Genomic DNA, 26,097 nt, shown 5'->3' with positions numbered 1-26,097 from the left:
ATATATATATATATATATTGCAGCCGCTAAAGCGCAAAGCGTTAAAATATGCGCAAAATTTTTTTGTCCGCCCCCCCCATTTTCTTTGCCCTCCAGTTGCCCCCCCACTTTTAAAATCCTGGTGCCGCCACTGGTCATTTATGCGATTTTTGTCTCATTGCAGATTTTCCATCAGTTTTATCTTGTTTTTTTTGTATCTTTTCAGTCTTGTTGCTCTTCTTTCTTGCTCCATCCTTTCCACACTAACCTGTTTAATGTTCAACTCTGGTGGAGCTCTGCGTGGGCCAATGATCTGAGTGGAACCCACTGTGGGAACCACTCACAGACATGTGGACGGTCAGTAATTGCAGATAATTGGGTGTCGGGGAGCAGACGCCCCCCCCACCCACCCACTCTGACCCGCTATAAAATCAAACGTCGCGGGATTCCACTCCACGTTTTTCCCCGCGCCCTCATTAGACGGTGTGTGGATTTTTAGGAGAATTCCAGGAAATAAAGAGGAAAAAACAAACAGCAGAAGGACACGAGAAAACAGGAACACCCGTGGCATGGGTGTGATGGATGAACAGGGGGAGATGTGAGGGGGAACCAGGACACAGGACGCGTTTTTTTTTACCCCCCCCCCCTCCTCCTCCTCCTGGTCCTCCTCCTGCTGCTGCTGCTTTTCCACAGGAGCATCCGTGTCTCCAGTGGATGATGCTGCGTGGCTCGAACCGCGGCTTTCCACGCAGTCTCACTTCCCACTGCGATCATTCCGACGCGTGGATAGTGAGGATGATGAAGATGATGAAGATGAAGATGTGCGGGATGCAGAAACACAGTGTGCGCGTGTGAGGAAGCCTTTGCATCTGCGTGGATTTTCTGTTTCTGTTGCTTTTTTTTTTTTTTTTTTTTCCTCCAGTGCGCATTCGGTCTCGTCCGCATCCGACGCAAAGGAGGAAGAGGAGCGAAAAGACACTGATCACCTCCTCCTCCTCCTCCTCCTCCTCCTCTCAGATAAATTATTGAGCCGCAGATCCTCCACATATGCCGGTGTCTTTGTCTGACGCTCCCTCCCTCAGTGCTGGATCCTGACACCGGGCTCTAAGTGGCGGTTTCACGGATGAATGGAAGCCGGTGGCCGGGCGCCTCCGACGGGGATGCAACCTAAAATAACCCCGGGACCAAACGGTGAGACATGCGCGTCTGTGTCCGGGATCGATGCAGGGGCCAGGGGGGGAGCCGTGGGAGCGGGTCGGTGGTCCTCCAGGGGCGGGTTGAAGGGGGGGGGGGGGGGGTGTTGGGGGAACCACAGGTAAAGGTGGGCTGGGGTGTTTTTCCTCTGAGATGTGGATCCACAGGGTCTCACATGATGATGATGATGATGAAGGTTGAAGCAGCATCTGGAAGTCAGAGATTATCAGTAGTCACTTTTCCGTTGACCCTCAAAACTGCATGAATGTAACTTGCGCATAAAAATTTACCTAATGGAAAAACAACAAAAGTGACATCTGCACAGAACTTTACCGATATTTACTAAATGGTGAAAAAACAGAAGTGCGTAATGTTGTTTTTGCCATTAAATCACAAATGCAATGATTTGTTTATTTATTATCGCAAAATGACACAAGAAGTCATTCCATAAACATAGTGATGAATGTCTGCGCAAAACTTTACCGATATTTACTGAACATCGAAAAAACAGAAGTGCGTAATGTCGTTTTTTCCATTAAATCACAAATATAAGTTGTTTATTATCGCAAATGACACAAGAAGTCATTCCATAAACATAGCGACGAACATCTGCGCAAAACTTTACTGATATTTACTAAATGTCGAAAAAACAGAAGTGCGTAATGTTTTTTTTCCATTAAATCACAAATGCGATGAGTTGTTTATTTATTATCGCAAAATGACACGAGAAGTCATTCCATAAACATAGTGACGAACATCAATAGTCGCTTTTCCATTGGACATCTGCGCAAAACTTTATGGATATTTACTAAATGTAAAAAAAAACAGAAGTGCATTATGCCAGTTTTTCCATTAAATCACAAATGCGATGAGTTGTTTTATTTATTGTAACGAGATGACACGAGAAGTCATTCCATAAACATAGCGACGAACATCTGCGCAAAACTTTACCAATATTTACTAAATGGCGAAAAAACAGAAGTGCGTAATGTCATTTTTTCCCCATTAAATCACAAATGCGATGAGTTGTTTATTTATTATTGCAAAATGACACGAGAAGTCATTCCATAAACATGGCGACGAATGTCAGTAGTCGCTTTTCCACTGGGTATCTGTGCAAAACTTTACCGATATTTATTAAATGTCGAAAAAACAGAAGTGCGTAATGTCGGTTTTTCCATTAAATCACTAATGCGATAAGATGTTTATTTATTATCACGAGATGACCTGAGAAGTCATTCCATAAACATAGCGACGATCGACTGCGCAAAACTTTACCGATATTTACTAAATGGCGAAAAAACAGAAGTGCATAATGTCGGGTTTTCCATTAAATCACAAATGCGATGATTTGTTTATTTATTATCGCAAAATGACACAAGAAGTCATTCCATAAACATAGCGATGAACGACTGCGCAAAACTTTACTCATATTTACTAAATGTCGAAAAAACAGAAGTGCGTAATGTTTTTTTTCCATTAAATCACAAATGCGATGAATTGTTTATTCATTATCGCGAGATGACATGAGAATTCATTCCATAAACATGGTGATGAACATAAATATGGTGTTGATTTACCGATATATTCATTATTATTATATATTACCACCAGGTGGGCTGGGGTCTTTTTCCTCTGAGATGTGGATCCACCGGGTCTCACATGATGATGATGATGATGATGATGATGAAGGGTGAAGCAGCATCTGGAAGTCAGAGATTATCAATAGTCACTTTTCCGTCGACCCTGAAATTGCATGAATGTAACTTGCATATAAAAATTTACCTAATGGAAAAAAGACAAAAGTCAAGACATCTGCGCAAAACTCTACCAATATTTACTAAATGTTGAAAAAACAGAATTGTGTAATGTTGTTTTTTTTTTTTTTTTTTCAATTAAGTCACAAATGTGATGATTTGTTTATTTAGTATCGCAAAATGACATGAGAAGTCATTCCATAAACATGGCGATGAACGTCAATAGTCGCTTTTCCATTGGACATCTGCGCAAAACTTTACCCATATTTACTAAATGTCGAAAAAACAGAAGTGCATAGTGTCGGTTTTTCCATTAAATCACAAAAAAACCGAAAACGTACTGAACCGAAAATTTTGTGTACGGTTACAGGCCTAATGGGTTCAGTGACTGCGTTTGTACTCTTCTCTCCCCTACACTATGGCCTGATCTCCCCATTGATTGATTGTACGTATGATAAGGTTTAATAAGTTCAATAAGTTATTTTCTGCTCTTCTAAGATGACGTATATTGCATGTCACGTGCTATTGTGGTCGGACACTGCATATAAAACTGCTGTGTATGTTGTATTTTTGGATACTTGGAAATGTTTGACTCTTGATCATTTATAATTGATCATATGTTTGAAAAGTTTTAATAGACTTTTTTCTGTTATTCCTAAAATGACGTATAACGCAGGTCAAGTGTTGTGATTAGAAGCTGCATATAAAACACCTGTGTAAGGTTGTCTGTCCTCAGTCTGATGAAGGGCCTCGGCCCGAAACGTCACTAAATAAATGGTTTGGGAGCTCACAGGTTGTGCGGACCTTCCTTTATTTTTTCCTGATCTCCCCAAAGGCAACAGGCGGCTCTGGCCCTGAGCTGGCACCAGCACACAGAAAACATGTAGATAGAGAAGAAATGGTAAACATATCCTGGGTGTTTTCTCATAGGATATGTCATCATGACCCATCCATGACTTGTGCTCTGGACACCTGGTATTTACAGAGAATAGTCTAGTATCATATTTCTCTAACAATCACTTATCATTATTGTGAGTGCGGCGTATAACTCACTAGCTGTGAAGCTTGGAGTTCTTCTGTACGTGACACACATCAGTGAACAAAGGCTCTGGAATCCAACTTTTCTGCTTGTGGTCTTTACTTAAAACTTAGATCAGTGTTTTTCAACCTTGGGGTCGGGACCCTACGTGGGGTCGCCTGGAATTCAAATGGGGTCGCCTTAAATTTCTAGTAATTGATAAAAAAAATGAAAAATACTAATAAAAAAATATATGGTGAGTTGAGAGAGACAATAATACATAAAAGACATGACAAACTCTAAAGCTGAAACTGAAGCACTGTGGTTCTGTTTATCTTTCAAATGTTCATTGTGGTCAGTTTCAGATGCTGCAGCTCTTTCATAATTCATAGTTTGAGTTCTTGTTTGTTCAGTATTAATTGTCAGCCTTGTAAATCCAAGCTGGACTGACTGTACATATTCTGACTGAGGAAAATAAAATCCTCACTTTGTGCAGTAATCTACACCTGGCTTTTCTGCCTCCGTCCAGAATAATATACATTATGTGATACGGATCGTATTAAATGGGAGTTGAATGTCACTTTAAATTTTGCTCTACAATGTCAGGTGAATATCGTACATCATACATCATGAACCAAAATGGAGAAGACAAAAAGTAACGTTGCAGGTTGTTTTGCTTGAAGAATCTTTTATTTTTGCAGATGTGTCCTTCTTTGTACTGAACAGTCAGTGTCAGGTCAGGTTCATGGGTGCTGATCTTGGAGAATAGGTCAGATTCTAAGAAAAAGATCTTATCTTGCAGCTTTGTGGTAAAAGCCAGCTGAGTTCATCTTGATTATGAACTTTGGGACTTTCTGTGGTCAGGAATTGCTCAAGTGTTAGAACTAGACGTACTTACTTAAACTCGGTTGTTTAACTATGCAGTGTAAACTAAACTGTTGGTGCAAATGTCAAAACCAAGGTGGGCTTAACTCAGGTGAACTTTCAAAAAGTGTTTTTTCTTAGAATTAGCTAACATGGAGTTCTTGACATAAGCTGTGACATGTTTTACCCAGCAACAAGTGTTCAACCAGTCATTGAGATTTTTTACCAAATATGGAAGTCTTCCAAGTGACTGAAGACTATAAAATGTAATGATGAGATGAGGAAAAGTCAGAGATGAATAGTGTGTTTGATGCTAGACTAATTGATAACTGACTTCTTTCCTTTTTGTAACCTTTTCCTATTTTTGCCTAAAGCAAATAAATCAAGTTTTAACTTTTTAAAATCTCAAACCTTCTTTTTTGGTGAGTTCTTCCATTTCTCCTGGTTTGGGCCGTCCATCCGAAACATAACTGGTGAGTTAACTTAAATTACGTGACCCCCCCCTCTGGGGCAGCCCGAATTTAACCAGACAGCCGTTTTTACAGAAGTATTGGAGTAAGATGGAGAAACACCGGCGGTCATATGTTCCGTATGGGCACGCAGTTTAAGTCAGAGCAAAGTGGAAAGAGTACCCGGTGTATAAAATATAAAGATGTCTGACGCGGTAAATTCATCATCCGAAATTAATTGTGGTTTTTGAGATTTACTCTTACTGGCGTGTTCAAGAATGATATAGACTAAATGTTGTCTAAAATTAACGTTTATTTGCAACATAGTATAGCAAACTATTACGTGTTCAGAAACAAATTAATTTTAGCAAAAAAAAAGTCTCCATTTTGAATGTCTGGGGTCGCCAGAAATTTGTGATGTTAAAATGGGGTCACGAGACAAAAAAGGTTGGGAACCTCTGACTTCGACTGATACAAACAAAAGATGAATTTCTAAATTAGATTACATGACGGTCAAAAGACTGTGATGCTCCTGGGCTCCAGGCTTCCGTTTCCGCTTCTCTTTCTTTACATTTTTATAATCTTAGCAGCCAATAGGATAACATCACACAATGATGTCAGGACATGCTATTATTACTCAACAATCATATAATATACATAAATTATTAATAAGAAATCAAATATAAATATGAATTTTTAAATGAAGCACAAAAAATGGCTCTCACATATTCCGGTCCCTAATTGATTAGGCCTTAGCATATCACTTACTAACTTAAACTCAACCATAGAGCCATAAACATTCTACCATATCTCACTTTATACGAGTGAGTCTTCGTCTTCTTTCAATCTTCTCCCTGTAATAAACACAATTTGGTTATGGGTCTTTGTATGATGCTAGTCTCCGCACTACTCCTTTGGAATCTGCCATGATGATTTTGCCCAGCATCCAGGAATTTCTCAGCTTTAACAATTATTATATTTTTGTTATTATTCTGGCATTCGTCATCGTTCATTATTAAGTCGCTCTTCTGATATGAAATGTCTTAACTGTTCCGTCATTTGCATCTTGTCGTATCTTTTGTGTCATTTTTATTTTTCTGCGTCTTTTACATCCTTTCCGTCTTGTATTATTTGTCATTTTAGACATTTTTTGTGACTATTTCTCATTAAGTTCATCATTATTTATTTAGTTACTATCATCACTTATTCATTATTATCCTTCACATATTATTCATTATCACTGACTTATTCTTCATTATTACTCAATGATTCTTACATAAAATGAAAATAACACAGTTGATCAAAACACAAAAAAATTCTCCCAGTCACTTTGACGTTCGGTTTCACAGTTTTCTCGGATCTAATGAAGTCAAAGCGGGTCATTTTCAGACTTGTATAATGTGTTTTTCAGTTCTTTTGAGTTTGAGATTTCAGCTTTCCTCTGATTTATACTGTTATTAATATATCAGCCATTAAAGTCCAGCATCAGTCAAGCTTTACTTCACTATTAATCAGTAATTCTTCTGTCAGTTCATGTTATTATCTGATTGATTAATTGATGTATTTATTTCGAACATGAATGTCAAACAGAAGAAAATAAATAAACAAAACACTTAAACATAAGACATATAATACATATTCGAAAAGGAGTGAGAAGAAGTACAACTTATAAACTCCCACCCCTTCTCCTTATATAATTAATAACAATAATAACTTTCCTCGTCTAGTCATATCTATACACTATGCTATAATATGATTGATACTTACTAGTAAATAATTAGGTTTCTGGCTTATATTATTATGAACAAATATAATATGATTTACATAAACACATAATACAATAACACATATATGTCAATACATATTCATACACAGATCTATACACGCATATACACCTACATATACACACACACACACACACACACACACACACACACCTATACATACATATACATAGACATACCACATACTTGTACATCTTTAGAACACCCAGTGATCCCCAAGCCCTCCCTCATCCCTGTACCTCTGAAAAATTGTGTCTTTGTACCTCTTTTTAAATTCTTTCCTGCTTGGACGTTGCTTTAACTCTATATTAATTCTGTTCCACAGTCTCACCCCGCTGACAGAAACACAAAAACCCTTCCTAGTCGTGCGTATTAAGGGAATTTTAAAGTTAATTTTCCCCCTTAAATCATAACCCCCCTCGTGAATACTGAATAATTTCTGTATATTTGTTAGTAAAAGATTATTTTTAGCTTTGTACATTATTTGAGCTGTTTGATAGTCCACAATGTCTGTAAACTTGAGTAATTTTGACTGTCAGAAAAATGAGTTTGTGTGTTCCTGGTTGCCAACATTATGAATGATCCGAATCGCTCTTTTTTGAATAATAGTTAGTGGCTGTAGTGAGGTCTGAGATTATTTGTTTATTCTTCATCATTATTGAGTAGTTATGGGGTTAGCTGTTGTTTTTAACCAGTTATCTGCGATTATTTAGTTATTCTTGTTACTCTTGGGTTAATTATTCTTCATTATCTTCATTATTTAGTGTATTTCTGTCATCGCTATATAGTTATTCTTGTATATTTTTTCTACAACCCGTTTTAATTCCTGCTTAATTTGTTACATTTTGTAACTGGTTATGTCACGACATTTGCTCATTTTTGGTCAAAACCTCTGATGAACATTTCTCTGAATACGACATAATTGTTTATCAGCAGCAGTGGTTGTAGTAAAAACTGAAAATATGTCCAAACTTCGAGCCGATTACCTAAAATGTTCAGTTGTTGGTTGAACTGGACAGAGCAGCAAAGCCAACAACCAGGAGGGGGCGGGGCCTGAAGTGGCTCATGTGCATTTAAAGGGCCAGCGCTCAGAACCACCTTTCTGGTGTCATTACTCAGAAATAGTGTTGAAGATGGACCTGTGGAGTTGGATTAATGAAGAATTCAGAACCAAACATACAGTCATGGAAAAAATTATTAGACCATCAAAAGTCATCAGAAACAATGGTTATGCAATCCAGTACTAACTCCTGTGTGTGTCATGTGACTAAAACAGACAGAAAAGAAAACATGGAATGTCTAAAAGCACTGTTTTTGTCAGTACAATGTCATAGATATTGATGGAAGAACTGAAGTGATTTTGGTTATTATCAAGAAAACATGGAAAATGGATAGACATCAGCTCTGAAATTAAACTACTATGAGCTATTTTTGTTAATAATAATAATAATAATGGATTGGATTTATATAGCGCCTTTCTAGACACCCAAAGCGCTTTACATTATTGACCCATTATTCATTCGCTCTCACATTCTCCCTCTGGTGGTGGTAAACTACATCTGTAGCCACAGCTGCCCTGGGGCAGACTGACAGAAGCGTGGCTGCCATTTTGCGCCTACGGCCCCTCCGACCACCACCAAACACTCATACACCAGTGTGGGTGGCACTGGAGGCAAGGAGGGTGAAGTGTCTTGCCCAAGGACACAACAGACTGACTAGGACAGAGCGGGATTCGAACCGCCAACCCTTCGGTTATTGGACAACCCGCTCTACCAACTGAGCCATGGCCGCTATCCTTGTTGTTATCATTATATTTGTCCAAAGAAATGTACCTTTAGTTGTACCAGGCATTAAAATGAACAAGAAACTGAAGAAAACAAGGGTGGTCTAATAATTTTTTCCGCAACTATAGCATTTACAATTTATGTAGACCACAGAGAAATGTTTGAAAATGTATAATTCCATTTAAAAAAGCAAAAATCACTGCTTTTAACGAGCGTCTTACAAGAACTATACAGTATTTTACGAGAATTATTTATTTTTATTTTACCTTTGTTTAACCAGGAAGTCCCATTGAGATTAAGAATCTCTTTTACAAGGGAGACCTGGCCAAGGTAGCGGCCATACAAAGTCCAAAAAACAAAACACATGCAGGATACACAATGAGCAATAAAACACAATAACAACTATTCAACCATAACGGCATCAAGAAAAACAATGAAATTCCTCCTTCACTGCATTCTCCATTATATGTTTAAAATCATTAATAGAAATTAATTTGTGTAGTTTTACAGTTCTTTGAAAATTACGACATGTTGCGAGACGGACTTTACTAAAATCATGCATCAGAAGCGAAACACTCTTCAATGGAAACACAAGTCGAAATTGTACTTTGTTGAAGTTGCAGAAATATTGCTTTTATTTTGTGGAAAACTGTCATGGAAACCCAGCTAGTAACACAATAAGGTTGAAAATTAGAATTTCAGAGTATTTCTGTATAAAGGGTTCATGTCTTCTCCTCACATGGTCTTTGCTTTTCTCTAAGGCAGTGTTTTTCAACCTTGGGGTCGGGACCCCATGTGGGGTCGCCTGGAATTCAAATGGGGTCACCTGAAATTTCTAGTACATGATAAAAATAAAAACGTACTAATAAAAAATATATGGTGAGTTGAGGGAGACAATCACAAAATACAACAGACACGACAAACTCTGAGTCTGAAACTGCAGCACTGTGGTTCTGTGTACACTGGTCTACAATTTTTTAGAAATGATTTGCTTCAGAGATTAAATGTGCTAAATGTTATGTATTTTAATAAGATTAATTGGAAAATAAATGACAAAAGTGCCGGTTTGCTGATGTTTTCAAGGTATATGATTAAGTGTTATTACACATATATATTGGTTTATGTACATTTATATAATAGTTTTATAAATCTTCCACTAAATAGAACCTCTAAAGTGAATGTATTCTAATGTGCAGACAGTGTTTTGAAGTAGATCTTGTCGCTCTGAGACAAATATTCCTTTCGAGTCAAACCCATTCTCTCGTTAATTCTTGAATTTCACATTTTGACCCAAGGCTGTATCTTGGAAAGTTCAGCCAACCAGCATTTTTGACTTGATTTTTCTTTATCAGTGACTCTCATGTGGTAAAATTTCATTACTTTTATTCTGGAAGCATTTTCCTTGTAGACCAGTGTTGTCTGTCAAATGTTCATTGTGGTCAGTTTCAGATGCTGCAGCTCTTTCATCATTCATAGTTTGAGTTCTTGTTTGTTCAGTATTAATTCTCAGCCTTGTAAATCTAAGCTGGACTGACTGTACAGATCCTGACCAAGGAAAATCCAATTCTCCCTTTGTGCAGTAATCTACACCTGGCTTTACTGCCTTTGTCTATAATAATATACATTATATAGACCAAATGTCCTTTAAAATTAACGTTTATTTGCAACATAGTATATCAAACAATTTTAATTTTAGCAAAAAAACCAAAAAAAAAGTCTCCATTTTGAATGTCTGGGGTCACCAGAAATTTGTGATGTTAACCCTTTCATGCACAGTGGTCACTCCAGTGGACAGTTCTTCTCCAGCTGTTCTCTTGTGTATTCATGGATTTTGTTGTTTTACTTGCATATCAACCAACACAGTGGATACTTATGCACCATCCCATAATACACTGCAATTCATACCGTGACTGTAACATTCCTGTTCTTGATAAACCTGATATGCAGCAACATATTTGAGTGTAAATCAATTGCTAATTGTTATTAGACTGTAATTAACAGGGTTTGGTTTTTTTTAGTTGTGTTTTGTTGTTTTTTGCATATTATTTGAGTGAGTAATAACTACTTTTATAGTATATTAAAATGTGAGAAAACATCAGATTAACAACATTAAAAAAACATTTATTTCATCGTTTTCACACAGTATGACAGTAAATGCATGTTTTTTTTTGCTTCAAAAATTAAACGCATGGTGTCCAGCTGAGTGGACATTTTTGTAACTCCATGAAAAATAGATTCATAAAAAACAAAAATTTCAATCACATTATTTTTTGCATACCTAAAGAGGAATAAAAACACTCAGGAAAAAAATTTTGATTAAGGTTCTCGTAATTCATGCATGAAAGGGTTAAAATGGGGTCACGAGACAAAAAAGGTTGGAAACCACTGGGTTAATGTCTTCTCTTCACGTGGTCTTTGCTTTTTCTCTAAGGATTGTTCACTTTATCCTGTTTTTTCTTTTTTCCAGCATTCACCCCATCCCGAGTCACGGAAACCCTGAATCTGTGACGAGTTCTGCTTCTCCAGAGTCCGTCCCCCCAGCGCCAACACTCGGACCCCGGACGTCGGCGACTTTTTAATGGCTTTTGTGTTCAGAAGATGGAGGGTTCTACTGGTGCTGAACGTGCTTGCGGTCGCAGGTTTCATGACTTTCTGGACCAGGTGCAACACACGCAGCATCCAAGCGTCCGATTCGGAGGCTCCGGCCGACGGGAAGAGGCTGAGGGCCAACGGGACGGCTCAGGGGCCCAGCGTCAGCCATGAGGTTCTGCTGAAGAGGCTCAGCTCGCTGGAGGACGTGGTCTACAGGCAGTTAAATGGTAAAGTATGATGTAACGTTTCACAGTAAATAACCTGTCAGCCTCATCTGCCTCCAGGGAAACTGGGAAACAGGATGAAGTCCACAGTTAAACCTTTCACTGAGTTTCTCTGTGGGCCTGAACAGGAACATTTTCAGAAAGTAATGACCAAGGCGGTGATGTAATTCAGTAATATTGGATTTGGTTTGGTCTGATTCTCTGCAGCACAGGTGTCAAACATGCGGCCCGTGGGCCAAAACCAGCCCACCAAAGGGTCTAATGTGGAAAAAAATCTAAATCTTACCAAGTGTATTTTCCTCATTTCTAGTCCAAATATCTCATTGCACTTAAAATAAGACATAATCACCTAAAGAGTAACTTTTCAATGAGATATAAGAACTGATTTTTAGACAATAGATCTGGGAAATCTAATTTTTTAGAAATCTTACCAAGATAATTTTCACTTGTTCTATTGGCAGATTTTTTTTTTTTTTTTTGCCTTATTCAAGCAAAAAATCTGCCAATGGAACAAGTGAAAATTATCTTGGTAAGATTTCTGACATCACCACACGCATAGACATGATGACATCAGCTGGATCGAAGCCAAAATAAACTACAATACATGCAAGGGGCGGGGTTTGTTGTGCCTGGAACCACTGGTTATTGTTATTGAGCTGCTTTCCTTATCTTACCTTATCTTATCTTATTTTATCTTATTTTATTTGATCTTATCTTATCTTCTATTCTCTTATTTTATCTTATCTTATTTTATCTTATTTTATTTTATCTTATCTTATCTTCTATTCTCTTATTTTATCTTATCTTATTTTATTTTATCTTATCTTATCTTACCTTATTTTATCTTCTCTTCTCTTATTTTATTTTATCTTCTCTTATTTTATCTTCTATTCTCTTATTTTATCTTATCTTATTTTATTTTATCTTATTTTATTTTATTTTATCTTATCTTATCTTATCTTATCTTATCTTATTTTATTTGATCTTATTTTATCTTATCTTCTCTTATTTTATTTTATTTTATTTTATCTTATCTTATTTTATCTTCTCTTCTCTTATTTTATCTTCTCTTATCTTCTCTCATCTCATCTCATCTCATCTCATCTCATCTCATCTCATCTCATCTCATCTCATCTCATCTCATCTCCTCTCCTCTCCTCTCCTCTCCTCTCCTCTCCTCTCCTCTCCTCTCCTCTCCTCTCCTCTCCTCTCCTCTCCTCTCCTCTCCTCTCCTCTCCTCTCCTCTCCTCTCCTCTCCTCTCCTCTCCTCTTCTCTTCTCTTCTCTTCTCTTCTCTTCTCTTCTCTTCTCTTCTCTTCTCTTCTCTTATCAGGCTCCACATTCAGCCCAGTTTGATCTCTAGTGGGTCATACCAGTAAAATAATAACATAATAGCCTATAAATAATGACAGCTCCAAATTTTTTCACTTGTTTCATTGGTAGATTTTTAGCTTGAATTAAGCAAAAAAAAAAATAAATCAAAAAAAAAAATCTTGAATTAAGCAAAAAAATCTGCCAGTGGAAGCATAATCACACTTATATATTATACCTAATCTATATATTACACCTTCCCTTACAAGGTAGAAATAAATAGAATGAATACAATTAATTAATATAACAATTAATTTAAAAAGGTGGGAGTAATTCCAGTCCTTAAAAACATTCCTTCAGGAACGGGCTCAAAACTCATGCACCCCATGAGGATCAGTGGCTTTAACAGAGGAAATCTACTCTATGGAAAGACTGACTTATTATCTACGGCTCAAGAAACATATTTTTATAAAGCGCTGGAGAAAGTGGGTGTACTATAAACAAAACAATGCATAATAACTACTGTGTGTCATTTAAATATTTTTTGTTCACTCAGTTACCCCTGGTTTCTGCGTTATATTGTCTATTGATAAAACAAATGGAAATAAACTATTAAAAAAAACAAAGAAACAAAAACATTCCTTCATTTTCAGTGCCAAGGATAAAAATAAATAAATAAATGTAATGACTGCAGCTGATAATGAAGTAATATATAAAAATGGCTGCGTTTCTTGGAAATACGAGCAGTTTCTGTGCAGTTTGCTCATTAATAATAAGTAGTGGATAGCATAGTCATCATATTCAGTCAGTTTCAATCAATCACTTTTTATTTCTGAAGCACTTTACAACAACTAAAGCTAAACTAAAGTGCTGCACAAAACAAGAATAAAGATAAAAGCATCATAAATAAACAACAGTAACAACAATACAGTGCATTCTGCTATTAAAATAAACAATAGACCGCAGTACTAAGTGTCAAAGGTCGTTCTGAACGAATTGGTTTTAAGTTTTGCATTCGTCAAACATCTGCCTCCTTAATTATGTCTCAAATATTTTATTACATTATTGGCTGTATTACATTTAAAATGGCCAAAATTATTATATTATTTGCAGGTATAATGTTATTGTCCATTATATTATTATCATGCTTCAGTCCTTGATGCCCTTTTTGTCTCGTGTCTTTTCATTTTCATCTTATTTCTTCATTTTTTGCGTCGCATGGTTTTTAAACTCCTCCAGAACACTCTTCTTCTATTCCACGAACGTACATGTCATGTTATCGTGGTGTATTTTACTCGACCCAGTGAAAACAGCTCCAGGTCTTGACACTGAGTTTGTGAAAGTCGGCTCTGTAACACTAATGTGGTCTTCAGGGGGCTCTGGAGGGGACAGTCCTGCACCTGAACCACGTCCTCTGTGCTTTATGATCCAACCTGGCGCTTGTTTTTCCTCTGGTCGGGGGATGTCAGCGAACACCTCCCGCCTCTCACATCTCCACCGGTATTCGTTGTGACGTGAATCTGGCGTCGGCGCTCACCTGCTCCGACAGCTGCTGAATGTTCTGTACGTTCACGCCAGGCCGGAGCGGTGACGAGGACGCAGGCCACGGGCCGTAAAAACCACCACCGGGGTGACTCAGCCACCCCACCGGACACTGACCTCTAAAGGGCATTGCATACTCCACTACCAGTGTGGGGAGTAATACGTTACAAAAGTAATGCAGTATAGTAACAGATTACAGTTTAAGGCTTTACAAATCAATTTTCAGTCGTATTTTTGAAATATTAAAAATGTGCCTTTACTTACACTGGTCCATATTTGATGCTTTATAACAGGGGTCACCAACCCTCAGGTCTGGAACTGCATGTGGCTCTTTAATCTGCCTCCTGTGGCTCCCTGTGGTTTCGGGAACATGAATAATGAGTATTTCGTTTAAATTATTTTTTATTTTAGTTTGTTAGTTTTTTACCTCAGCCAAGGAAGTAACAAATGATTAAATTTTGGTGGTGATCGGGGGGGGGAGGGCACTGATCTCCGAGTGCTTTTGTAGTTGAAAATGTAATTCTAGATTTGAAGATTATGGCGATCTTTTAACATTAAAGTGAAACGTATTTAATTTTTTGTGGCTCAAAAAAATAATGGCAAAAGCATTAAACTGTCAGGTCCATTTGTTAGTGGAGGAGGTTAAAGCCTGTATTCTGATCAGTGATGTGTTGGTTGTATCAGCTCTTAGAGCCGGCTGTCCAGTGCTGAACCTGTTCACAGGTAACTGTGGTGTTGTCCATCCTGAACCTCATAGAGGTAGTTTTTTTTGTATATATACATAGTGTTAAGGTAAAAAAAAAGAAACGATATATGCAGTCTTGTGTTCATTTTAGTTTTCAAAATGGAGTTGTAGTTTCCAGTGTTTTCTTTTCTGTGGGAAACGGGTCCAAATTTGAGTGTTTACAGTTGCTGACCCCTGGTTTATAACATGTAAATGGTTACAGATATCAATATAGTTACTACTGAGCACTGATAGAAGTCATATATGGACTTTGAATTAGTTGAGTTCTCCTCCAGTGAAAGTACCGCCCACTTCTATTGAGAGATGGATCTGCATCAACACCACAGGACTCGAACATAGAGACAGAACCTGAAAACCTCACAAATTCAACTTGGTATTGATTCTTGATAGAACATGACGCTGAGATCTATGGAATTATATTTGTGCCAGTTTCTTGAGCGAGCAAGGATAGATTCTGAGCACACAATTAGAGATTTTGAGCACATAAAAATATATTTTGCGAGCACATCAATTATATTTCAAAAAGAAATTACACTGGAGCAAACAAAAATCGATATTGTGCTCCATAAATGCGTTTGCATGTTAGTTTTACTCATAATGTTCTCACAAATTCTTTCCATGGCGCACAAACAGACCGCTGCGCTCGCTCGCTTTCCCCTTCCCTCTCTCGCTCAACCTCCCTCTCCCTGCGCTCTCAGGTTGTCGTGTCCGCACGCTCAACTTGACACACACGTTACAATTGTGCCACAAAACCAACCAATCAGAGAGCTTGTGGAAGTACACTCTGATTGGCTGTTCACTCTCCAATTAGCTCGCTAGTTACATTTACCCGAAAAAAAAAAGCGCTCGATGAGACAGACATGGACCGGAAGAGGAGGAATGGTTTCTACACAAACTTATACAAATAAATAGATATAATGTAAACCCAGACAACGCAGTCCTAATGTTACGGCACTATAGTACAAAAACTAAACAAAGTAGTGGTATGACATGAGACAATAATAATAAATACTGACCGAAGTTTGTGTAGAAACAATTCCTCCTCTTCCGATCCGTGTCTGTCTCATCGAGCGCTTTTTTTTTCAGGGTAAATGTAACTAGCGAGCTAATTGGAGAGTGAACAGCCAATCAGAGTGTACTTCCGCAAGCTCTCCGATTGGTTGGTTTTGTGGCACAATTGTAACGTGTGTGTCAAGTTGAGCGTGCGGACATGACAACCTGAGCGCGCAGGGAGAGGGAGGTTGAGCGAGAGAGGGAAGGGGAAAGTGAGTGAGCGCAGCGGTCTGTTTGTGCGCCATGGAAAGAATTTGTGAGAGAACATTATGAGTAAAACTAACATGCAAACGTATTTATGGAGCACAATATCGATTTTTGTTTGCTCAAGCGTAATTTCTTTTTGAAATATAATTGATGTGCTCGCAAAATATATTTTTATGTGCTCAAAATCTCTAATTGTGTGCTCAGAATCTATCCTTGCTCGCTCAAGAAACTGGCACAAATATAATTCTGTAGAGATCCATCAGTGTTTCTCAAACTGTGGGGCGTGTCCCCCAGAGGGGACATGAAGACTTGCCAGGGGCTCATGGGATCACGCCTAGGTGTATTTTTTCCTTCAGGTTAGAACATGTAGCAGGTGGAACTAATATTTTAACATTGGAGCACCCTGGACTCATTTTAGGGACGTACACCAAACCGATCTACTGTCATGGTGATCTGTCACTAGACTAGACAGAGAGTTTAGGTTTGGAGAATGGATAAAGATTGGACTGGAAAAGAAAAACATGTGCTTTTTGTTTTTACAGTTTGCACTTTAATGTTCTTTAATGTTTAGTGTTCTGAGATGTTCAATGTAAACTGGCTCATTGCAGCAGCTGATATTATTAAAATGTTCATCTTTGTTACCAAAATTTGTTTGTTGTTCTAAAAAAAGGAACTTTATTGTCATAGTTGTAAGATAATTGCACATTTCCTATTTTTATTTGGAAAAATATCTTGTCTTGTTGAGTTTAATTGTATTGTTCAAGCAAAAATCTAAGTTATTTTTAATTTGAACAAAAAATCATTCAAGGAAAAGCATAAAGTATTGTTACAAAATTGATGATTGTTTCAATAAAAGGCATAATCGCACCACTATTACAGTGTTGTTGGGGTTGAGGGGGCCTGGAGTTTTTTCATCCTCCAAACGGGGGTCAGACAGAAACAGACTGAGAACCACTGAGATACAGGGCCACTGGTCCTATGGTTTTTTTTTTTATTTTTTATTTTTTTTATTTTGTTGTCCTCTTTTCTTTGTTAGCATCTGTTTGGGTCTTGTTTTATCTTCTGTTCACTTTCACTTTGTTACATCTTTTTGCATCTTTTATTGTTTCATCTTTTAGTTCATTTTCATCTCATGTTTTGTTTTGACATGTTGCATATTCTGTCTGGTACATTTTAAATCTTGCTACATCTTTTATGATTTGTTGCATCTTTTTTTGTCTTATATATCATGTGCAACAAGACACCATTTTTGTCTTGTGTGGTGGAAAAATCTGTCAACAGAGAACACAAAAGTCAAAGCACATTCAAAGTACATGTGAGTTTTACTCACCCCTTGCAGGAGGACCTCTGTATAACAAAAGCACAAAGCTAAAGTGTCAGAGGAAACGGGGTAAGGAGGAGCACAGGCAGGCAGGGTTTATACACACTAGATATGGCCTGACAGACACGATTCTGACAGAAATGAGGGCAAAGTGGAAGTCAGCTGGCAAGTAGTCAAAACATCATGGAGCCATCATGAGATAGACAGGAGACGCTCAGGGTCCCTCTACTGAGCACGTGCGTCAGCCAGAGACAAAACACTCCATGTCCTTCTACTGCACGATGGTCCAAGAGTGTGGTGTGACGTTAGATGTGGATAGTGTAGGATACTCTGTGCCATATGTCAGCGTGATCACAGAGAGAAGAGAAAAGGTTTAAAGCAGCGGTTTCCAACCTTTTTTGTCTCATGACCCCATTTTAACATCACAAATTTCTGGCGACCTCAGACATTCAAAACAGGGACATTTTTTTGCTAAAATTAATTTGTTTTTGATCATGTAATAGTTTGCTATACTATGTTGCAAATAAATGTTAATTTTAGACGACATTTAGTCTATATAATGTATATTATTATGGACGGAGGCAGAAAAGCCAGGTGTAGATTACTGCACAAAGTTTATTTTCCTTGGTCAGGATATGTACAGTCAGTCCAGCTTGGATTTACAAGGCTGACAGTTAATACTGAACAAACAAGAACTCAAACTATGAATTATGAAAGAGCTGCAGCATCTGAAACTGACCACAGTGAACATTTGACAGATAAACAGAACCACAGTGCTTCAGCTTCAGCTTCAGTTTGTCATGTCTTTTATGGATTGGGATTGTCTCTCTCAACTCACCATAGATTTTTTAATTAGTAAGTTTGTTTTTTTTTTTAAATCAATTACTAGAAATTTCAGGTGACCCCATTTGAATTCCAGGTGACCCCACATGGGGTCCCGACCCCAAGGTTGAAAAACACTGGTTTAAAGTTAAAGGCACACAAGTCATATAATGATATGAGTATACCTAGACAGATAAGAATCACACAAATGTCAGATATGAACGGCCTAAATGACCTAAGTCACATAGAATTTTGCCACTACACTTGTTACATGTTTTATGTCATTGTTATATTGTGTTCTTTACAGTGTTAACATGTTTTTAGGTCTTGTGTCTTTTACATCACTCTCATCTTTTGCATTTTGTTGCGTTTAGGGATGTAATGATATGAAAATTTCATATCACGGTTATTGTGACCAAAATTATCACGGTTATCATTCTTACCGTGGTATTGTGGAAATTGTGCTCAAAATGTTCAAAAAGTACTGAAATAATTTAACCAAATTGTATTTTGAAAAAAAAAACAAACAAACAAAAAAAACCAAATAAAATGATTGGCACAATGCACTTTCTGTTGGCAGAAACATGTATTAACCCTTAGGGGTCTGAGCCTATTTTGGCCGTTTTTCAGTACTTTTGATTTTGTCTTTATATACTATATAAAAAAATGTTTATTATACCCATGTTTGGTATCTTTTTTTTTCAGCACAACTTCATCTATTTCATCTGTCTATCATTTTTTTCACTTTAACCTACTATATCAACATGAAAGGCCAGAAAACACAAAAAATATATAAAATCCGATTTGAAAAATGTTTATAATTTATTGCATAAAAAACACACAGATGCTTAACGAACCTTTTCAAAGACTTTAAAAGTGAATATTGGTTCCAAATATTCAGTATATAAAATTAAAACTGTAATAAATTAAAGCTATACTCAAATATTTGACATAAAAACATATCTTTACGTAGGAGTTTTTTCCCCTAAAAGTGCGGTAATCCAACACGGTTATCATGATAATTAGAATTCAAACGGTAATACTAACCATCTGCAATTTTACCACGGTTTATCGTTATACCGGTAATCGTTACACCTCTAGTTGCGTTCTTTAGCTTCTTTGCATCTTTTATATTTTATACCTTTTACCTCATTTTCACCTTGTTGCATCTTTTTCCTCGCCAATTCAGCTTGGTATTTATTCTTGATGGAACATGCTGGTGAGACACAGGGACACTGGTTCGATGTTTTTTTCTTGCAGCCCTGGGATAGGAGCAGATTTCTGTTTTCAGTGGAAGTCTGTAATAACCTTACCCCCTTACCCCCCCTGCTGGTCTCCTCAGGTCTGTCCAAGTCTCTGGGCCTGATCGAGGGCTTTGGGGGGCGTGGCAAAGGCGGCCTCCCCGCCACGCTGTCGCCGGCCGAGGAGAACGACGCCAAACACCTGAGGGATAAGTACGGCTACAACGCCTACCTGAGCGACCGGATCTCCCTGGACCGGACCATCCCGGACCACCGGCCCAGCAAGTGAGTCCACAGTCACTTCCCCCACATTCTGTGTTGTTCAGGTTTCAGAGTCCAACCCAGAAGAACCTGAGCTGCTGACAGCGTTAAAAACCGCAGCATGTTTTCCATAAACGTGTCCCAGTTACTGTGGATAGAACCCAGACCTGCTGCAGTCCTGGAACCAGTCTGGACTGAAAACCTCCTCCAGATAAAGACTGTTCACAGGGGTCCAACAGAAATGAACCATTAGGAGAGATTCTTACACAGGGTGCTTGAAAGTCTTATAAAGTTTGGAATTTTGAATCGTTGATTTCCAGACCATGAAAAGTCTGGAATTTTGAGTGAAAGTCCAAAAGTTCCAACCCTTGTGTGTTATTGGAGGACATAACAGGACTTTATTACTTTAGTGAAATCTTTCAAAATTTTTTATTATGTAGAAAATCAAGGTCAATGAAGTTCCCATATTGAGATTTTTTTTTATTTACAGATTTATTCTGAACATGCAATGAAATTTAACATATATGCGAACAAGGCAAGGCAAGTTTATTTGTATATCACATTTCAGCAACAAGGCAATTCAAGGTGCTTCACAAAGGACATAGAAATATGACGACAGGGAAAAAGAAACATTTAAAACATTATAAAAGAAACATGTAAAAGGTGATTAAAAACAGCAAGTAAGAAAACAACACATAAAATCCCAAAAAATAAAATAGAATAAAAAAAAAACAAAAAAAAAACACACACATATTAAAGTAAGAGTTGCAGTGCAGAGTTTCAAAAGAGAATATAAAATTTAAAAAGTCAAAATTCTTTTAGTCAAAGGCAGCAGTGAACAGGTGAGTCTTTAACCTGGACTTAAAAGAACTCAGACTCTCAGCAGACCTGATATTTTCTGGTAGTTTGTTCCAGATATATGGAATATAGAAAGTGAAGGCTGATTCTCCATGTTTAGTTCTGACTTTGGGAACACAGAGCAGACCTGCACCAGAAGACCTGAGTGGTCTGGATGGTTCATACTGGACTAGAAGGTCTCTGATGGATTTTGGGCCTAAACCATTCAGTGCTTTATATGCTAGCAAGAGAATTTTGAAGTCTATTCTCTGAGAGACAGGGAGCCAGTGTAGAGACCTCAGAACTGGACTGATGTGGTCCACTCTCTTGGTCTTAGTGAGGACTGGAGCAGCAGCATTCTGGATCAGCTGCAGTCGTCAAACAGACTTTTTAGGCAGACCAGAGAAGATACTGTTACAGTAGTCAACTCGACTAAAGATAAATGCATGGACAAAACATGCAGAACACTGGTCAACAATAAATTTATTGTTTAAGTTTTTTGAGCTGATTTAGGATAATTTTGGTGTGCTGAATCCAAAAATCACATTAATTCTGCTCAATCAGGACTATTTGGACTTTCTGAACTATGCTACATATTGGCTTTTTAACATTTTTGCTTACATTTATGGGCATTTTCACATCATATGATACTAAATTCTTTCATATTTCTTATTAATAAACGAGTTCTGAAGATTTTACTTTTGCCAATTTATGATTAATGTTTTTTTTTAATATTACAGGTGAATGAAATGGCTTTGACTAGAGGATCTTACAAAAATAAGCCTGACGTATTCTTCTACATCTGCGGTGAATACACCATTGTACCTAACAGGAATCCTGTTAGAAAATGATTTTTTTTTCTCTTAAAACCTATTTTGGGTGAGAATTATATTAAAAAAATCAACTGATAAAGTCATAAAAATGTAATCAATTTTGTGAGAAGATCAAATTTTTCAAAATCAAATTAGCAAAAAAACCTGACCCGATTGAGAAAAACAGATGTCATTTTTGGATTTAGCGGTGCAAAATGGTCCTAATTCAGTTGAAAAAACCTAGACCACTTGCAAAAAACATTTTTTTGTAACCCAGTGTAATAATACAAATATCAACAACAATCTTAGACAGAAGAACAGCACAATAGTTTCATTTACATGCCCGAAAAGGCGTGGGAAGAAGTGCAGTTTATTTAATCCCACTCCCTCTTCATAAAATATTAATAATATATATGTCCCTCTTCCTTTTACATTACTCTTTTATACTTATATATCTATTCACACACACACACATACACACACACACACACACACACACACACATACACACTCATTCATCCATGCACACAAACATACGTACATATGTTTATACATATACCCATAATATACAAGTACACATACACATACATTCATACAAATACACATATAATCTTTTACCAATGCACCAAGGAGGTTATGTTTTTGCCAGGGTTTGTTTGTTTGTTGGTTGGTTAGTTAGCAACATAACTGAAAAAGTTATGGATGGATTTTGATGAAATTTTCAGGAAATGTCCGAAATGGGACGAGTAACAAATAATTAGATTTTGGGAATGATCCGGATCCCTGTCTGGATCCAGGAATTTTTAAAAGGATTCTTTATCATTGGGAGACAGGGATATTTTCAACGTATGTATGTGTAACTCCACAATGAATCATCAGAGTGCTTGGTAAAATAAATACAAAAACATAACCTCCTTGGTGGAGGTAATAAGTTCCCAACAGGTTCTACAAGACATTGAAGATTGATCCATTGTGTGTAGCAAAAGTGATGTAGTTGTTTGTCTGTTAGCAAGATAACTCAAAAAGTTATGGACGGATTTGGGTGAAATTTTCAGGAAATGTCGATACTGGCACAAGGAACAAATGATTAAATGTTGGTGGTGACTGGGGGGGGGGGGGGGGCTGATCTGCCTTGGTGGAGGTGTGCGCTCTCCGAGTGCTTTTCTACTTTTTATATGTTTTAGTTAGTTTTGTAAGCACACAATGTAGTTTCAGTTAGCTATCGTTTTTTTCTTTCAATTATAGTTTTTATTTATTATGGTTGTATTTTACTGGTGTGATCCGCTTCAGATTGAATCGGTCTGGATCGTTGTTGATTGTTAATGTCTTCAGTGTAATTTTTTCATTTCACAAATCCATCCCATGGGTCAGATTGGATCCTTTGGTGGGCTGGATTTGGCCCTCAGGCCGTATGTTTGACACCTCTGCTTTAGATGTAGTCAGTTCTGTTGCTTTTTTCTCCTTCGGTCTGAATCTGTGGATGTGAAACGGCCTTTTTGTGGCTCATCGTGTTGCATTTGTAGTGCAGTGTTTGTCCTGGGCTCCTCCTGTCTCTTTGACTTACCGTCTCTATCTCTTACTCCTGTATTTGATGATGCTGCACAATGAGGCGGCCGGTTGATTTGCAGGAGTGTGTGCATGTCGGTGTGTACGCAAACACAAACACACACACTTTAATTGCCAATCCCGGGCCCGTGTTCGCCGTCGTAGCCGTGAACAGGAGTGAAAGTGCTGAAGCCTGGTGCATATGGAGGCGGCAGCTCTGACAGCAGGTAACAGCCAAGTTTCAAGTGGGGCGTCGCATTTTTCACGTTTCTGAAGCCAACGCCGTAAGAGGACAGATGTCCGACATGGATTAACCAGTGTGGAAGAACCTGCTCACAGCTGATGGCCTCCATGTTGTTTATTAGAGAATTAGGGAGGATTTTGGAACGTTCATGACTGACCACGGACATAATGGGAATTAGACTGAAACAGAACAGACTGTGGGTGTGGGGGGGAAACTCAGGAGGGGGTTTTTCCATTATTTTGTATGTTTGTTTATTTATTTTGAATATCAACATTTACAACCAGCACAACAAGGAAAAACAATATAAAAAAGAAAAGAAAAACATATTCGAAAAGGAGGATGAAGTTGACCTTATATACCCCTGCCCCCTTACCCTATCTATTTCACCGACCATAAATTCCCATGTCAGCTCCCCATAAGTAACTTAATAAATCTTATACATATCAAAATAAATTGTGACTAACCCTGCACAAAACACAAACATTTACATATACATATATAAATATATATATATAAAAAATAAACTCTGACCATTTCAAAGCAATAATGCACATATCAAAATTGAACTAGGTCCATTTCATAACAGTATTACACATTAAAAATAAACTCTGTCCATTTTGTGACAGAATTACACATCAAAATTAAACTTTGTCCGTGTCATAATAAAATTACACATCAAAATTACACTCTGCTCATTTTGTGACAGAATTACATATCAAAAATAAACTGTCTGTTTCATGACATTATTCCACATGAAAAATCAACTGTCCATATCATGACTTAAGTACACATCAAAAATAAATTCTGCCCGTTTCATGACAGTAGTACACATCAAAAATAAATTCTGCCCGTTTCATAATAGAATTCCACATCAACAATAAACTCTGCCCGTTTCATAATAGAATTACACATCAAAAATAAACTCTGTCCGTGTCATAATAAAATTACACATCAAAAATAAACTCTGTCCGTTTTGTGACAGTATTATACATCAAAATAAACTGTCCATTTTAGAATGTTACAGTAACTCATGATCAGATACTGAAAAGGAAATATACTACTTTTACAATGTCAGAGACTACGTTCACATGCACACTATTATTCAATGATTATTCTGTATTTTAACCCATTAAGACCCAAATATCCACCATTGACCAAAAGCATCAACTGATCTAAAATGTTTAATAACTTCAGGTAAAATACAGTATGTCATATTTTCATGGTCATCAGAGGCTCCGTAGTTACCGTGGAAACACTGTTACCTTCTACAACACTGATTCACCAGTAAAACCCATGGAGTTGGATCGATGACAGTGGATGGACACACTTGCTTTACATTCAGTTAATCATGTATTTTTCCTGAAAAATTCATTTTTTTTCTTAATTTTTCTCCATTTTTGATATAATAACCTTCAAATGTAATCTCAGCATGATGATTAAAATATATGATCAATAAACTAATAATAAACAATAAACCTAATAAACTCAATACAGGAAAATGCCTGATTTTCACTGAAAAAATGCAAAATACAGAAGATAATATTATAATAAATGGTGATAAATCACTTAACAAAGGATAAATTAAGGGAAAAAAATTCATTTGTGAAAATCATTTGCCACAAAAGTTGTACTGGGTCTTTATAGGTTAATACTGTGGAAGTCAGTTTTTTAATGTTGTCATTCAATACTAGAAATACTAGAAATGCAGCTGTAGAAATATTCTCTGTCACTGTCTTCAAGATGCTACAAAGTACATCCAGCCACAATAAAGCATGAAAAGTCCGCCTTAACCCATGAAGACCCAAACATCCACTGGTGACCAAAAGCATCTATAATAATAATAATAATAATAATAATGATAATAATAATAATAATGAAGTTTATTTATATTGCACTTTTTGCAGAAAGATATCAAAAAGTGCAATAAGATCAGAAGTAAAATCCACAGACAAAAATAATAAATCTACTGATCCTCCCTTATGTCTCAGTCACTTAGACTCTACACCAGTATGAACCTACAGTTTCCAGTGGAATCCAGTCTGAGCTTTAAACTCCAACAGGCTCCTGCAGATCCAAACCAGCATGTCTGGCTCAGAACACTTTACACATGAGCTCATCGCTGTGAATACTGTACGCCATCACACCCAGACAAACCCATCTTTGTTCCTCCAAGACATCCTGCCAGACACATGAAACAAAGACCATCATTATATCGACTTCAACTGGAAGCTAATTGTCCGTTCAACAGCGGAGCGACTTCTCTGCTGTGGTGAAACAAAGGACTTTCAACTCTTTGTGGAAGCTTGAAAGATGTAACTGCGACTAAAGGATGCAGGGAAAGGTCGGTTAGTATGAGATTAAAAGAATATTTCACGTTTTGTTTACTACAATACAGATATATATTAATCCTTTAAGCACCAAAGTCGCAATATTGTAACAAGCAACATAACTGAATGAAACAAATCCACATTATCATCATTCTTTTCATATTCAGCTGAGAATCCACAATTGG

At 37.2% G+C, this 26,097-nt stretch overlaps 1 protein-coding gene across 1 annotated transcript in view; it reads left to right on the top strand.

The window, feature by feature from the left end:
* The first annotated feature begins 465 nt into the window (after positions 1-465).
* Positions 466-26,097, top strand: part of galnt17 (polypeptide N-acetylgalactosaminyltransferase 17) — a 78,145-nt gene continuing 52,513 nt past the window's right edge. Inside the window, exons 1-3 of the mRNA XM_030152985.1 lie at positions 466-1,170; positions 11,297-11,648; positions 19,988-20,171. Coding sequence (XP_030008845.1) covers positions 11,408-11,648; positions 19,988-20,171 — 425 coding nt within the window. The 5' untranslated portion in view covers positions 466-1,170; positions 11,297-11,407. The remainder of the gene's footprint in view (positions 1,171-11,296; positions 11,649-19,987; positions 20,172-26,097) is intronic.

The sequence above is a fragment of the Sphaeramia orbicularis genome, chromosome 13 (genome assembly GCF_902148855.1).
Source record: "Sphaeramia orbicularis chromosome 13, fSphaOr1.1, whole genome shotgun sequence".
Classification (NCBI taxonomy): Eukaryota; Metazoa; Chordata; class Actinopteri; order Kurtiformes; family Apogonidae; genus Sphaeramia; species Sphaeramia orbicularis.
The sequence above is the reverse complement of the archived record's forward strand: the minus strand, read 5'-3'. Positions and strand labels throughout refer to the sequence as shown.